General features: G+C 35.6%; 2 protein-coding genes across 3 annotated transcripts; one reads left to right on the top strand and one right to left on the bottom strand.

Moving 5' to 3' along the window:
• The first annotated feature begins 3,355 nt into the window (after nt 1-3,355).
• On the top strand, nt 3,356-7,725 carry LOC147385149 (G patch domain protein). Of its 2 annotated transcripts, XM_086426079.1 has the most exons (4): nt 3,356-3,517; nt 6,118-6,314; nt 6,940-7,195; nt 7,274-7,725. In XM_086426079.1, the coding sequence occupies exons 2-4, from the start codon at nt 6,146-6,148 to the stop codon at nt 7,617-7,619; spliced, it is 771 nt and encodes a 256-aa protein (XP_086282205.1). In that variant the 5' UTR covers nt 3,356-3,517; nt 6,118-6,145; the 3' UTR covers nt 7,620-7,725. The 2 variants fall into 2 exon arrangements, with proteins under 2 accessions (XP_086282205.1, XP_086282206.1); XM_086426080.1 differs by lacking the exon at nt 3,356-3,517 and having other exon boundaries at nt 6,101-6,314.
• A 2,631-nt stretch (nt 7,726-10,356) lies between these two features.
• On the bottom strand, nt 10,357-13,992 carry LOC147385148 (receptor-like protein kinase FERONIA). The gene has a single exon (XM_086425125.1). The coding sequence runs from the start codon at nt 13,320-13,322 to the stop codon at nt 10,638-10,640; it is 2,685 nt and encodes an 894-aa protein (XP_086281251.1). The 5' UTR covers nt 13,323-13,992; the 3' UTR covers nt 10,357-10,637.
• Nucleotides 13,993-17,171: the final 3,179 nt, after the last annotated feature.

Genomic DNA, 17,171 nt, shown 5'->3' with positions numbered 1-17,171 from the left:
GACAAAAAAATTATTTTAAATCATTATAAAAAAAATAAAGTAAAAAATAAAAATCCTTTCAAAAAATTAACATATTATCAATAAAATTACTAACTTAGTTATAATTTGTTATATTAATTATTATTTTTTTAAATAAAATTTGTTATATTAGTTATAATTAGTTATAATTTGTTATATTAATTATTATTATTTTTAAATAAAATTTTATCTTTGTTAAAAGTAGTGATTTTGTAGAAGAGTAACTCATTTTAAGTTTCAATTGATAATTTGTATGAAAATTTGAAGAATTTTATATAACATGTGTAGAGGGAAAAATCCATCAACCTCGGAATAGCAAAATAGGGGCATGTGGCACAATATGCATTTGGACCTTATAAAAGAATGATGGATCAGAATAGTTGGAGAAATCAAATTTAATAATCGTCTCGAATCCCGTAATATTAGGGATCCATATCAAGACAATCAAATCTAGACCGAAGAAAATTGAGGAAATGGAGGGAATAACTCTATGGAGATGAGAATAAATTGAAAACCTACTAAAAGAATGAGATTATCAAAAAGATCTATAAATAGGACGTTTCACAACAAGGAAGGTATGAAATTTTGATCTGAAAAAGAGCTTTATAAAATTGTCTCTAGAATTAATTTAGGCATCGGAGGTTCTGTGGAACAAAAAATTGGGATGATTATAAGGAACTACAGGCTACAAGATCGGAAGAGGAACAATACCAAGGTAATCACAAAAATTACCTCCACAACATGCATTTATTTTTTAAATAAAAAAATACCTTAAATCATCTATAATATGTAAAAAAAAATGACAAAATAATTTAGTTCCGGGTATTCGCGAGTACCCATTGGATAGAACCTAATAGTCAGCTCTAATCGATTCCAATAAAAAAGGATTTGGTACAGGGTATTTGGTTCCGGTTTCAATTCTGGTTCAATTTCCGATTAAATGGGTACCCATTAACACCCCTACCATGGATCGTCTATAAAATTATCAATGTTACAAAAATATCCTCGACATGTATTTGAGGTTTCTCATCGGGAAATTATAAAGGCAACCCAATTATTCATTAAGGGCATCCGTGTATAAAAGGCACCCCATATTGTTGGATTAACGATTAGGACAATCCAAAAGAAAAAAGCAACTTAATATTTTCCTTAAAATGTCGATAGTTTAATGTCAACATATTTCTAAATGTCAACACTAAATAAGACTTTTTGTTCCATGTTGACATAAAAAATATCGACATTTTATATATATGTCGACTTCTAAATGTCAACATTAATGTTTTTCATGGGGTGCTCTAATAACAGTGAAACTTACATTAAATTCACTGGGTTGCCCTCATCAATTCGCGGGGTGCCTTTATAATTTCCCTTACTCATCTCCATCGAAGCCATTTTCAACAGATAGAGACGATTTAGAAATCAGTGATTCTCTATCCAAGGTGAAGCGACCGAGCACAAAAATTTTGAAAATCTTCACGGGTGATGTAGTTCATGGATCATCGTTAGGGTTTTTTCTTTTTCGATTAAAAAAAACATGAATGTTTAGAAGAGTTCTATGGATTTTTTATTAGGAATTTTCTATTTCGATGAAAAAAACACGAATATTTTGAAGAATCGTGATTTAATATATTTATAGTTTTTATTTATTTTTAATTAAATGTTCATGGTTTTGAGTAACATGTGTGTAGCTTGTAGGAATATTTTATGCATTCTTCTATTGGAAAGAAGTTCAATTTTTAGGGCATGTTTATTTTGTTGAATCTTATGATTTGGAGGTAAACCACAACTAGGCAGTTTGTTAATTGTAATTTGCCTTTTTTTTTTTATTTTATTCTTTTCTGATTTTGAAGATTTAGGTTAGGGTGTCAATGGATTTGTGGGTGAAGATTTTGAAGGCTTTCATGTTGGGGATTTTTATTTTGAACTCATATTGGAATTTTATGTTGGGGTTTAGCGTTGAATGAGTAATTTGAAGGCTTTTATCTAAGGATTGCAACTTGGGTTTCCGATATGGAGTTTTATTTCCCATTTTGTTTGGTGTTTATTTGTTTAATTAATTTTTATTTTATTTTATGATTTTGAAGAGTTTTGTGTGTGATGTAATTTTAGGTTTTATTTTTTATAAGTTAATTTAAGAATCAGGTTTGGGAGTTCAAGGACCCTGTTTAATTTATTGATTGTTTATAGTTTTGAAAAGTTCATATTTTAAGTTTTAACTTGGAAAATGGTGTTGTTTTAGTCAAATTAAAGATTAGAACACACTATTCAAATGTTATCAAGGTTCAGCTCAGATTATGACTTCACCATTAAATAATTTTAGTAACTGTTGAAAATGATCCTTTGGCTCATATAAAATCTAAAATCCAAGTAAAAAATGAAATCTAGAAAAAACAAAAAAAAGAGATCGAGTGTCTATTGTCACACCTACTTTTACTTATTCTGGATTAGTCATTTTTTACATTATTTTTAAATTAGGGTGCAATAAGTAAAAGTTGGATTCATACTAATTTTTTTATATTATTGAATTATTTTATTGGACCTGAGTTCTCCATGAAACTTACTAAGTTAAACATTGTGATGCTTAATAAGTTGGTAAGAAAAGTGTTTCACTTGGTATCTCGGTCAAGTTCGAATATATATTTATATACATTGACCGTACATGTCTTCATGCTTATGTTTCTCCTTTTCATTTCTTTTTTTTAGAGAGATTCTATTCTCACACAAACTTTTTATAATACTACCCAACTCATACAAAGGGCATTAGCACACATTTGGGGTGGTGTTAGCAAAATTTAGTGTGGCAATGGGTATATATATTTGTTTTTTTGATGTATAATAATTTTCTCATTCTAATTTTCTTTTTCCTAATATCAGATCTCTTTTACTTTTAGATTTTTCTCTAGAAGTCTGCGAGTAGTAGGTTTTAGAACTCGGTTTCCATCTGGTCTCCTCCAGGCCCGATACCAAGTTGTCTCGGACAAGTTTCTTGATATGTTTGAGACGTCTCGTTCAAAAAAAAAAAAAAAAAATTCTTAATATTAGATCTCTTTTACTTTTAGATTTTTCTCTAGAAGTCTACAAGTAGTAGGTTTTAGAACTCGATTTCCCATTTGGTCTCGTCCAGGCCCGATACCAAGTTATCTCGGATGAGTTTCTTGATACGTTTGAGATGTCTCGTTCAAAAAAATAAAAAATTGAACGTGAGGTATTAAACCTCATTAAAAAAAAAATGATTTGTGAGTTGATCTCGTTCAATTCCGATCCGAGTTAAATCAGGCGATACGTTTCGGTCTCGGACGAGTTTTAAAACCATTCAGCCGAGTACAGCCGAAAACCCTATTTCGACTTCGAGGCAGAAATTGGAGCAAAAAAGGAGAAAAATTTGCTACAGAGGATTCGAATTCTTTCTGAGATGAAGAAATAGATTTGATCTAGATTGAGCGTAGATAGTGGAAGTCCGGTCATTTGTTGTGAGGCTGGTCGTATCGAGCTTCCTTCTGTAAGTTTTGTCGTTGAATTGGATTCACCAAACCTAGAATTTCCTTTCTCCTTGTTGTTTGAAAATGTATTTAAATTAGGGTTTTAACAGTTTGTTTCATTAAATTTTATGCTTCACGGGTATTTTAGGGTTTATGCAACTTCAATTGGTTTTGATGCGATATTCCCTTGTTATTGTTATTCAAAGAGAGTTTGATCGAATTGAATTTCGGCCAATTAGGTTAAAAGTGTTTAGAGTTCAGCAAAACGCATGCTTCATAGGAAATCTAGGGTTTATGTATCTCAGAATTCTATTTTGATGCCAAATTTAGCAATCACTGCTATTGAGAGAGGGGGCTTGATCGATAACTGTGTTTCAGTTTCTAGATTTTTATTTTTTTGGATTTATTGATGAGAACGTGTGATGTTGACCTCATATAACATTAGAGGCCAAAAGAAGAAGGGATCGGTACTCATTCTTAGTTTCTATAGCATTCAAATGGTGAGAGAGATTTGTAAATCTTTAAATTTGATTCATAGTAGCTCTTGCTGGAAAATGTGAAATTGGCAAAAAATTTCCTCTTATTATATACTGAATTTTTTAAATTTGAGATCAGAAGCTTAAGCATCCTCCGTTGTAGCTTTTAGAGATTGCAATGCTTATGTGTTAGCTGTTTACAAGTTATGTGAGAGCTTCTAGTAATGATGTCGAGACCCATCAATCGAATGACAGTGTCAATGTGAATAGTCTATTGCACTGATTCATTTGATATTCAAGATGACTTGTTGGATGAGTCGTGATAATCTGACTAGCCCACGTGGCACACTCAATCAACTCTTTTGACGTGGCAAGTTTAGAGAACCATAGATATATATATTTTTTTGATAAGTATAATATATTGCAACAAAGAGAACAAAATACAAGGAGGCCAAGAACCATAGATATATATGCATCGGGATACACATTTTATGGGGAAGTGCAATTTTCTATCCCGAGACATATAGATCTATGATTTCCGAATTTGTCACGTTAGGAGAGTCGATTGAGTGTGCCACGTGGGGTAGTCAGATTATCATGATTCCTTGTTGGATAGCTTGTTCAAGTTTATGGAAAGAGTTGTGATAATCTGACTCCCACATGTGGCATACTCAAAATACTCTCTTGATGTGGCATGTGTTAGAACCATAGATTTTATGTCTCGGAATTTTATGTTGGGGTTTAGTGCTGAATGAGTGTTCTTAAGGGTTTTATTTAGGATTGCAACTTGGGATTCAAATATGGAGTTTTATTTGCCATTTTGTTTGGTGGTTATTTGTTTAATTAATTTTTTTTCTTTTTTGACTCTGAAGAGTTTTGCGTGTGATGTAATTTTAGGTTTTTTTTGTTTTTGATAAGTTAATTTAAGAATCAGGTTTGGGAGTTCTAGGATCCTGTTTAGTTGATTGATTGTTTATAATTTTGAAGAGTTCATATTTTAGGTTTGAACTTGGAAAATGGTGTTGTTTTAGTCGATTTTTTGTTCGTAATTTTGAAGGATTTATTTTGGGGTTTTTGAAAAAAAAAAATTCTTTTCTGATTTTGAAGAGTTTTGCATGTGATGTAATTTTAGGTTTTTTTTTTTTTTGATAAGTTAATTTAAGAATCAGGTTTGGGAGTTCTAGGATCCTGTTTAGTTTTAGTCAAATTGTTGTTCGAGTATCTAACACAGGAAAAGTTGTTCAATGGGATTTGTTTTAGTCGAATTGTTGTTGGTATCATTTTTTAGTAGGTTTGACTTCTTCCTGTGATTTGATTTTTAATGCTAGAGGATGAACCTTAGAGGAAAAAAACCCTAATTGAAGTTTTGTGATAGATTAATAAAAAAATGTCCTAAATGCTCATGTCTTCAATCCTGTAGCAAAAGCCCTAGATTTTTTTCCCATCAAACCCAGTCATCTTCAACCCAATTGATTTTTCATCTTCAAAACCATTAAAACCTGGCAAGATAGGTTTTTGGAGATTTACCCTACCCCACCCCAATCCAAATATTTCCTAAATTTCTCCTCTTTTATTGGATCGCCCATGTTTTATTTAATATTTAAATATTTATTAACATTCATCTAGACAATGGAAGAGGCGAAGATCCTCAGCACACCCCTTTGTTAAAAACATTGTTTGGAGTTCCTATGATGCAAAGCCAGTCAATTTATTGATCATTTTAGTTAAGCAAAAAAAAAAAAAAGAATTTTGAGCCAAGGAACATAAGAAACCCCAATTATGAAATTATTAGGACCAGGGCTTAACCATTTTTTCGTTGCCTGTTGATTTTATTTACTGTTTCTATGGAAATATGCACTTGAAGAGTGTATGGGAACCTAATATTAATAGTACCATTGTAGTATTGCATCAAGAATAAAGTGATGTCACGATTGTACCTCATATTGCACATCCTGACGTGAAAGTGTGCAGGAACCTTAGATGTTTTTCATCAAGATATGAGTCAAAAAGCATCTATGGTTCCTACACACTTTCACGTCGGGATGTGCGATATGAGGTACAATCTTGAGGTCACTCCAGCACGACTCTTGCATCAATTCCCTCTGAATCATATTCATATTGATTCTAAACTTTCTGTACTGTAGTGCCCCGTTACTTTCCTAGCAGGGTCAGATGGATCTTGAGACGGAAAACCGTATAGCTTCTATACTGATGAAAGAGGCTGCAGAATTGCGTCGCCAAGCTGAGAAAGAAGGCGTACATGCTTATCTTCACCAGGCCAAAGTAAGAGGTCGACCGAATTCACGTTTCCTATCTGCAACTGTTCGTGGGGTGCAACAAGGTTAGTTCCATTATTTCCCCAAGCATGGTAAAATAATTTTTACTTGTAAAGTTTCCTTGTTTAAGTGTGTTTATTGGCTTTGTCTACAAACTTGACTTTCAACTACGGATTGATTAAAAATTAAAACCATTTATGTTGAAAGTTGAGATGCTGATACACTCCTTTATTGCTTGCTTTCTTTGCCTGGCTTGCTTGTTTGTGTTTATTAGTGAGTAATCTAATCTACTCTACCTATTCCTAGGCTTTTGAACTGGCTGGGGACTAAAACACTGAATCAAATCTCTTTTATTGGCCAACAACAGTTAGCATTATTGTGTCAACGATGGTGCCTTGCCCAATAAGATGACCTATTGGATGCCAAGGCCAAAACTTGCTCCTCCCCTGCAATTCTATTTGTTGAGTTATTAAAAAAGAACCCATACAAGTTCCTCAATTGGCTTGATTAGTATTTTTTGATGAACATGTTTCAACCAGTAACATTATTTGCTTAGAGAGGCAAAACACCGTGTCCATGGTGGGGGCATATCGCACAACACTGCATTTCCTCTTTTTTTCCTTATAGCATCACCCTGTTTCGTTCTTCTTGGTGTGATCTTGGCTCCTTATGAAATCTAGTTTTATGTAGCAAATCGAGCTGTAGAAGTAAATGAAATGTGGCGAGTCCGGCAGAAGGAGCTAGAGCTGGACAATAAACTGAAAAGGAGATCAAGTAGAAGCCATAGGGACAACCTCAGTGTCTCCCCAAGAAGTACAAAGAACCGAAAAACTGATAAAACAGTCATGGCTTCATGCAGTCCAAGCAGAAGGGAAATTGAAGAGTGCTACTCTAGTGAAGGTGATGGTTTGAGAGATGAAGAAGTTGAAGAATTTTTAAACTCAAGGTTGTAAACTACCCATAGCGCAATATGTCCGCCTCATAATTACTTCAGCTTCTGCTGACACGGTTTTATCGATGGCAGGGTCAAGCGTGGAAGAGGTGCCATAGGATCAAGGATGGATGAAACGGGTCCTTATCTTCCACCGTCGAGTTCAGACTCCCACAGAAAGCTCTTAGCATATCCTGACGATGCAAGGGTGAGGGAAGATTGGGAGCATCGTATTCTCGGGCCAGAAAAGCCATCTTCTTTGAAGTCACACAGGTCTTCTGACAACAATTCTGATGACGACAGTAGTTGGAAGAAGTCAAAGAAGGTCGAATCAGTGAGCTCATCAAAGAAACGACATTCCAAGAAGCACAAATCAAAGGAGAAATCTCGTGATAGTAAGAAAGAGAAGAAATGTAAACATCGGCGTAAGAGTCGATGAAGAAGGAACAAATGTGATAACAGACTATTCCAATTGTAAAAGATATTTCGACTCTCTTGGGTTTTAAAATGAATATATTGACGTAGGTTGTAAAGGCTCCTTTGCATTCTTGTATCACTGGTCTTTTGTGCTGCAGCAGTTCCAACACCATCTGTTCCATATGGTGCATGCATGCCTCATTGTTAATGTTCTTGTGTTGCAATGAGCTGATTTGGGCCCACAATGGAACCCATGTGATGTGATGATCGTGTACCAATGATAAATAATTTTTGCTGCATACCAATGATACATTTTGCTGTAAGATATTTGGATTGTAGAGGTTGGGCCCATACCTAACTAATCAAGTGGTTGGAAAACGTATTCAGATACTGTGCCCACTGTACTTGAGATCGAGTCGTTTTGATGTAATCTTGAGATTATTAAAGCAGTTTTAAACAAAATGAATAAAAAAAGTATCCTAAAAATCAGATGGAATAGGATTGCTAAATGTAATGAATCAAACAATTGAACCAAAGTTCAACCATGAAGAAGACGTAATACTTCATGAAAGAAATGTGTATTTTGATTGATGATTCGTGGTTGAAGCTTAAGAATTTTTAATTCTTTTAACGACTGAAGTGAAACTAACAAGAACCATTTCTGTTAGAGATAACAATAACAGGAGAATATCTTCTGTAACACAAATCTTGAGGTATAAGGAGAGAAATTTTTGAGATTGATATGAAATGTTTCTTTTCCAAAACTTGTGGGGCCCACACACAAAAGTAAACAATCCATGAAATGTCCAAGCTAGCGAAATTTTAGGAAAGAGTTGTGATAATATGACGCCCCCCTCTAACACACGCTCTCATTAGAACTATAGATCATTTGCCTCGGGATGCAGAAGAAAAAGATTTATGATTATGCATATCCCGAGGCAAATGATTTATGTTTCTATGATGAAGTGTAAGGGGGCGTTAAAAATCATTATACTTAAGGAAATAATAATGAAAATACTCGAGTGACATTAAAATTTAGAGACCTAATACATTGACTCACTTTTTGTACGTTCCTTTACAGAATTATACAAAATCATAAAAATCTGTCCCTACGTATCTCAAAACAAAGGATTAACGATTCTGTAAAGAGAGTATACAAAAAATGAGTCAGATTATCATGACTCTAAACTATATATTGATTCACACATTGTTGACATGGACGTGTGTAGAAGTTTTTCATCAAGATACAAGTGAAAAGCATTTATGATTTCTGATTGCACCTCCACGTCAACAATGTGTGAATTGATGTAAGTTTTAATGTCACTTAAGCACAACTCAAATGATAATATTAGTCATCAGGTTAATAATGTTGTCAAATAGCATTAAAGAGAATTGACCGGGAAAGATAAAATAATTAATATACATTATTGTATTTAATACCCGTTAACCCGTCAATTTTGAAAGTTGAGATTGAAAAATAATAATATCAGTCTTCAAGTTAATAATGTTGGTTTGAGTATATGATGTCAACAAATCAAGTAAGACTCATCGTCAAATAGATTGACAATCTAATAGAAAGTTAATTAATTTAGGATCTTGTTAATGTGTCAATACATTTGGAAAATTGAATTTTATATTAAAATTTTTATTTTTAACAAAGTGCAGATTCCAATTTACGAGGTGTATTTATTTCACTTTAACGTATGCCCTAAGGGCACATCTTAACAATACCCATTAATTTAAGATGCTAGATGAGTCGGTCTAGAACCTAACACCTTGGAACCACCTCCAAGATCTTACGTGGACATAAATGTCAAGGACCATCCAACGTGGTAGACAATTTAAGAAAATGACAGCTTGATTGGTGATCTACAGCCAATCAGTGGGTCCCACCATCATTTTTGTCATGGATTGTGTCATCATCAGGCAGGCACATGGGATAGGAAAACGCAAATAAAACATACAACTTACGAAAGCGCGTGGGACCCACTAACTGACGTGCAAACATGCAAGACTTGCGTGATATCTTTGAAAAAACGAAAATTTGAAATTTAATCAAAGTTAGTTAAAGCTAACAAACCACAATGACAGCCAAGCACACGTTACCAGCTCATCCAAATGTACAGATACTATATTTTATATTTTTTCTAATAAAAAGCAAACGCGTTGTAGGCCTTTTTGTCAAACTATGCTCCACACCATGTTTAGTTCAACTTGATTCATGGTTTAGCCAAAAAACTGAAGACCCACATCCCGCCATGTATGTTTGTTTTTCAATTGGAGATATTGCCACACCACTATTTTTAATATCACACCAATTATAGCACAACCAAACATCTGATTATCATCTACCAATAAATCAAAAGAAATTTAAAATCATAATTCATTTTTCTTATTGTTGAATGAGACAACTCAAATATATATGAAAACTCATCCAAGACAACTTGAATTTGTTCATGAACAAGATGAGACATCAAAATGAATTTTAAAACATGCAACCAAATAAGTAGATACACCAATTATTCATCTCTCTCTCTCTCTCTTCAATCCCATTATTTAAACACAATAATACATGAAAAAACAAATCATATAAGATAAAATATTCACTGATTCGGCAACGATGCCTGTACCCACAGACAAAAGAGGTCATTTTTATTATGAAACAAAACCATGATTTTGAAATCCAAAATCTCACTCCCAAAACCTAAGTAGATCGATTCTCTCTCTCTCATCCACAATCCCCGAGTAGGACACTTCCATTACTTACAAAGGCATCATAGTATACAAACTAAAACCACATCACATTGATGAGTTTCACACAACAATTCCCTCGACTTGATAATGTCTTGAGTTTGATTTCAGAAATCCCAAAATATCCTTACAATTTGAACTGAAACACCAATACATACATATACCGTTGTACTCTTCAAGTAGTAATTAAAATCAATGATTAAACATACCATGAAAAACAGTAAGTTAATAAAATAGAAAGAGACAAAAAAAAATTTTAAACTTATTACGTGAACAATTCCCATCAATCTCATCGCCCTGTCGGGTTCATGATCTGTGAGAACACAGCACTAGGTGTCAACCCATCGGAATCCTCACTTGCAAGGCTCCGACCTCCAATGCTCATAGTTATCCCACTGCTCCTCGAGTCAGTTACATTGCCATCGTACCCCATTGACGCATCAGGATCCTTCTTCCCTCCATATTCGGCACCAGTGAATGGGGTCACCTCAATGTCCATGTCGCTCTGTGCCTCACCGCTGTCCATGCTCTCCTGAAGCTGTAGTGCGAACTCGAGGTTCCACAGCACGTCACCCATCGCTGGTCGATCAGTTCCCCTATCAGCCACACACTTCTCAGCAGTCTCTGCGAACTTCTTGAAACACTCTGGAGCAATCTTACCCTTCAGGAATGGATCAACTATCTGATCGAGTATGCCTTTCTTCTGGCAATGTAAGGCCCACTCTGCTAAGCTCACTTGTTCCTTCGCTAGCGTTGGATTTAACGCAGGCCGTGCACAGAGGACCTCAAACAGTACAACACCAAAGGAGTACACATCAGATTTCTCTGTCAATTGTTGCCTTCTGAAGTACTCCGGATCCAAATACCCAAAACTACCCTTCACAACAGTGCTGATATGTGTGTGATCCAATGATGGCCCTGTCTTAGATAACCCGAAATCAGAAACCTTCGCCACCCATTTCTCATCCAAGAGGATGTTTGTAGTCTTCACGTCTCTGTGGATGATAGTGTGTTTGGCACCCGTATGAAGGTAGTGTAAGCCGCGTGCAGCCCCAATGCAGATCTCAAGTCTTTGCTTCCATGGGAGGGGTGGTTTCTGGGTCTTGTAGAGATGCTCACGAACAGTTCCATGAGCCATGTAATCATAGACAAGTATCATTTCACAATTCTCTTCGCAATACCCAATCAATGAGACAAGGTGGCGGTGACGAAGCTTCGAAAGCATCTCAATCTCCGTCTGGAACTCATGAACTCCCTGCTCGGAAAGTGGGTTTCCACGCTTGATGGCAACCTTCATGGTTCCACCGTCAATTTCACCTTTGTAAACCTTACCAAAACCCCCAACCCCCAAGAGTAGAGCCTCATCAAAGTCATTGGTGGCAGTCTTGATCTCTGCAAATGAGAAGTGACGGCAAAGGTTTGAAGGTAGCGATGAAGCATAACTTCCTGTAGTATTCGTCTTAGCAGACCCAGCCGAATGTGAATTTCCATATAGAGAGAGGGGGAGCCATCCTTGTGGCCCATCACTGGAACTGGAATCCTTCCCTTGCCTCCGGCATCGGCACAACACAAACACTAAGAAACAAAGAAGACAAACAGCAGCAATGCCACCTACAACACCTCCTGCAATGAGTGCAGACCGATTCTTCGAATTCCCAGATCCGGATGATGGTCTAGCCCATTCTGGGTGGATTTCGTCCTGTTTTGGAGCAGGAATCGGATTGGGCCCAGCAAGGTTTCCAGAATTATCACTAATTTTAAATATCTCCACTCCGTTCAAGATAGCATCGTAATAGTTAGACTTAGATGCCGCAGCAGGATGTAATGCAAGCCATAAATCCTGCTGGCCATTCCCCCTGGGAACAAGCACAACAAAATCCTTATAAACAGGAATACCATTCCCATTTACCCAAGCAACAACATCTGCCTCATTAAAAGCTGTCTGATTATTGATGAAGATATCAAACACCCTTTGATTGATTTTCGATATAACATATTGAATCTCGCAGAAATGAAGCCTAACCAAGTAATTAAACCCTGAATCAACTGCAAAAATCCATGACAGATTGAATTGCAGGTTAATGCTTCCAGTTGGTCCCATTGTACGAGCGGTTGCGTAGACTTCTGTAGGCGCAACATAGGTAGGCATGTTTAGAGGGTACTTAATTGTCATGTTTGGTCCAATAGTGTCAGTCACACCAATATTCGCACCAAAGATGTACGGTGAATCATCAGACCAGGATCGAAACATGCCAGTATCCTTTGAGGGCGAGATATCATTCCCACCCACATTCAGACGGTAAACTTTCTCAAGGGCGGTACTGTTATCGATGATGAACGAAACCGACTGACCCACAATAAGGGCACTTCCATCTTCAGTATTGTAAATATCAGGCATTGAAATAACCTCAATCCCATTCACAAAAGCATAAGAATTGGAAATATTTGATGGTTTGAAGGTAATATTCAATCGTCCATCATTCACATTGAAAGAGTATTCCTTGACGATGTAGGCAAAGTTCAGAGCATCGGTGGTCTGTGATACGCTAAAGTTTCTAAGGAGGGTATAGGACCCGGAAGTGACCGAAAAGATCGCATTAGAGGCATTGAGACCTGCATAGGACGAAGGGTAGAAGTAGAGACGAACAAACTTCCTGCCAGATCCAACTGGAAAACTATAGGTGTATTCAGAGTGGAAGATTCGTGCCGTCATGTAAGGGACTTCTGGGACAGAGGGATCTTGAGTGGCGGCACGGGATTTCAACGTGTTCTCCGCCGGGGGTGCAAACTTAGACCCCTCATCGGTGGTCCATATGCGACTGTCGGAATCGTTTGTTTGCGGTGGGCCACCACAGTTTAAGAGGATTTTGTCGGATGGGATGTAATCGGCAGCAGAGATTAGATGGATTACAACTAAAGAGAGGAAAAGAGAGACGAATATGGATAAAACATGGTTCTTGTTGGCGTTCTTCATCGAGAAGAAACGATTACACAGGATCTGGATTATCAACTAAAATTTCAACTTCCAAAAGGTCTAAAATCCAGTATTATGGAGACTCAAATATACCAGATTTATACAAAAATTAATCCCTGGAGACTAAATCTTCCAGAAAATCAATCAGAAGCACTAAAACGACGAACAGATCGGTTTCAGAGCTTGATTATCTCAATTCCACAGAAGATCTAGGGATTAACCTACCACCTTAGCTTCCATCCATGAAAACCTTCAAGAACCTCCATCATCCTTAGTCAATGAAGATTAAAACCATAGAAAATAACCAGATTTTACTGAAATCTAGTCAGACTTTCTTCAGTAACTCAATCAAATTATTTTCAATCACAAAAAACCTAGAACGAGATTACATGAAATGCACGCAAACTCTTACTTAGATCGATCGAGAAAATGTATAAAAGAACAGATTTTGATACGAAATTAGAAGAACAACCGACCAAAATGAAGAGTTTTCAAGTGGTTTTCGTGTTAAGAACAGCTTCTACGAACTCGAGAGAAGATCGAAAGAGAAAATACCTTCTAACAGCAGAGAATCCAACAGATCCAAGTGGCGAGAGATAGGGTTTCAAGTCCGCAATGGCGCAAGAAACTGAGAGGACTGAGCAAACATTTAAGTATCTGAGTGACGAAAAAAATACTTTTTTTATTTACGAAGTTGCCCTTGATCTCAAAGAGTTGGTGACAGAGCACCACGCTGTACGCGTATCACATCATTTATTTTTGTCTGAAATTTGCCATGACTCACCGAGTTAACATTTGTTAACACAGGCGAGTTGAATAATTTCCGAATATACCCTTCTACCGAGTTCAAGTATTGTTGATCTATAAATCACTAATACAAGCAATCTATGTTAGTGACTCCATCAGCGTCCGTCCCATTATATAATGACATGTGATTTAAATTAATTACACTTTTCACTATCGAATTTTTTTTTTTTTTTTTTGATATCATGGGTATCCTCGCTCTTTGGGTGGGACTAATCCCCCAGTCACACGCATCGTCCCCTCGAAAAGTCCTACGTGCAATAGGTTGTGTCAAAGGTCCACTGGATCCTGGAGGGTGCCACCAAGAAATTCATAGTTTCGTGGGGGTTTCAAACACTTGACCTACTCTTTTTGAGGAGCTTATCAAGGCTCAGCTTCCCACTAGGCCAACCCCTAAGGTTAACTAGCGACTAAGTATGATTCATCAAATAGTGCAATTTAATTGTTCAATATTGGTATAAGCAAGAGAAATTCCTAAGTTCTGTCTAATCATATCTAGAGATTATTTCAAATAATAGAGATTGTAAATTATAAAGTCAGATCAATAATTACAAGGCAAGTGACAATTAGTTTAGTTAGTAAAATCTTTGGGTGATGATATTAGAGACCTAGGTTCAAGTCCTGCCAACATCGAATTATTAAACTCATTAAAAACAAAACTTACTAATAAATAAATAAAGAGAGAAAATATTGAAAAATATGATGAAGACGTAAGTAGGTAATTTTGATATTAAATCATGTTGCCTACTTAAATGTTTTGCTGAATTATCGAAGAAGTCAAACCATAAAGTTCACAAATTATATTAAATTGGCTATATTGTGAAGTAGTTGGAAAATAAAGGAAAGTCCATTAAAAAAATGTCTAACTAAATTAAACGTGTACGTGCTATGAACTAGAAGTTGAGCGACTAAGGTGCATAATTGCATATCGTATTATATTATTTACATAAAGTATTCAATTATACCGCATCAAATGAAACCATATGTTATACATCCATTGACCCGTGAATGATAAGCTCAAACTATGATAAATTTATATTTATTAGTTAAAAATTAAGAGAGCTGTTATTGGCAGCTGAACTTTTACTTATTACATTCCAATTAAGAATAAAGAAAATATACGAGTGGTTGAGAATAAATAAAAGTTTAGAATTATATATGACCATGATCATAGTCGTAAACAACTATTGAAATTATTTGAACGAGTGTCATAATGTTGAGATAAATAATTTGAGCCAAATTTTTGTAATGTATAAATAATGTGTTTTAATCTCTAATTGGGGTGCGATAAATAATTTAAGAAAGTGGAGTATAATAAGTAAAAGTTGGGGTTTCAATAACAATTCTCAAAATTAATTTGATTGGTATTTTTAGCCTTTGGATTTGGGCACTTTCATCTCAATATTTGAAATTAAATATTATTTTTAACTCATGGATCATGTTCATCGTGAAAGATTTCAAACCCATTATTCCCCCAAATAATTGGCGAGAGAGCTTTTAATAGGTTAGTAAGGATATCAAGTAGTCATTTTCTCTCTGAGTCCTGATAATAGTCGATTCTCTGACATGGACAAGTTTGAAAATCGTAGATCTGTATGTCTCGGGATATATCCCTCTCTCGGGAGACACCTTTATGGGAAAGTGCAATCGTGTATCCTGAGACGTACTTATATGCGATTCCTGAACTTGTCCACATCAGGGAGTTGATTGAGTATGCCACCTACTCTCTTTTTTCCAGAGAAAATCGATTTCCATCACTATTTTCTTGAAATTTTGATTTGTTTAAACAAATTTCTCATCAATGATGTATAATTAAGTTTTAACGCAAAGTATTTTTGAATGAAATCTCAGCCACTCATTGGACATAAGAAAGTCCAACTATCCAACTATCCTACTTTCCAAATTCGCCTATTAATGCTTTCCAACGCTAGCTGAGATGTTGCTGGGGCCCTCCATGAAGTTTGTGGTCTGTCATCCTTGGCTTGTTGCACCAAAATCGGCGTGGGCGCGTGAAAGTTTCGTAAACGTAGAAATTGCTGAAGAGGCTAGTTGGAGAAGTGGGCCCCATTTCTCCTTTCAAGAGGCGGTGCGTTTGATGAGTTGGAACGTATCCTGTACCGAGTTTTCTAACCTCAAAATATTGTGTGTCAACTCAGATCTCAATTCTTAATCGAGTTTTTAAATTGAGTCGCGATAATCGGACAATCTCTTTTTTTCAGACGCCCCTGTATATCCCCATCATAGAACCGTAGATCGTTTGCTTCGGGATACACAAGACATAGATTTATGATTTTAGTAACAGCCAAGTCAATGAGCGTATGAGGGGCATCTGAAAAAAATAAAAGTGTTAGATTATCATTAGTTTTTAAAATCAAATCTACCTCTCAGATATACGGAAAAAAACTTTCAAGCCACTATTTGGCTTCAAAATAAATATTTTACCTTTACTAAGAGTTCTTAACCTCACCTTGTGGCAACCAAAAATATGATTCGATGCTTCAGGGTGGTTGAGGACAAAATTTTATGAAATTTGAAGAAAAAAATTCAAAAAATTTTATTTTTTTATTATTGAATTTTAATTTTAAATTTGAGAATTAAGTGAAAGTTGGATAAATGTCCATTTTCAAAATCTTTGATCAAGTTCAATAGAAATAAATTTTTTTTTAATATGAGTTTTTTGATGAAATCTAGAGGATTGTGGTGTTGGATTGTTGATGTGGTAATCCATTTAAGCAAAACGACCCTTAGTAAGGCTTACAATCTTGTTATCTTAGTAAGAAAAGTGTTTCATTTAAATTATGTGTGGTGTCTTAGGGAGGTATTACAAATATTAATGAAAAAGTAGGGGCCTGATATAAGCACAAAAAGATACGTGTCATTTAACGAGGAGGGTTACTCCAAAATTTTGAAAAGTTCAAAGTCAGACTCCACATATAAACAACATGGTTTTAGAGTAAGACTGCAACTTGAGCGGGTCAAACCAGAACCAATTGGGTTGAACCTGACCTAGGCATAGCTGCTTGGGTCCGACCTTAGGTTTGGGCA

This window comes from Akebia trifoliata, chromosome 15, assembly GCF_017979445.1.
Source record: "Akebia trifoliata isolate Shusen 1 chromosome 15, ASM1797944v1, whole genome shotgun sequence".
NCBI lineage: Eukaryota > Viridiplantae > Streptophyta > Magnoliopsida > Ranunculales > Lardizabalaceae > Akebia > Akebia trifoliata.
This window is presented reverse-complemented; position numbering and strand designations above follow the sequence as displayed.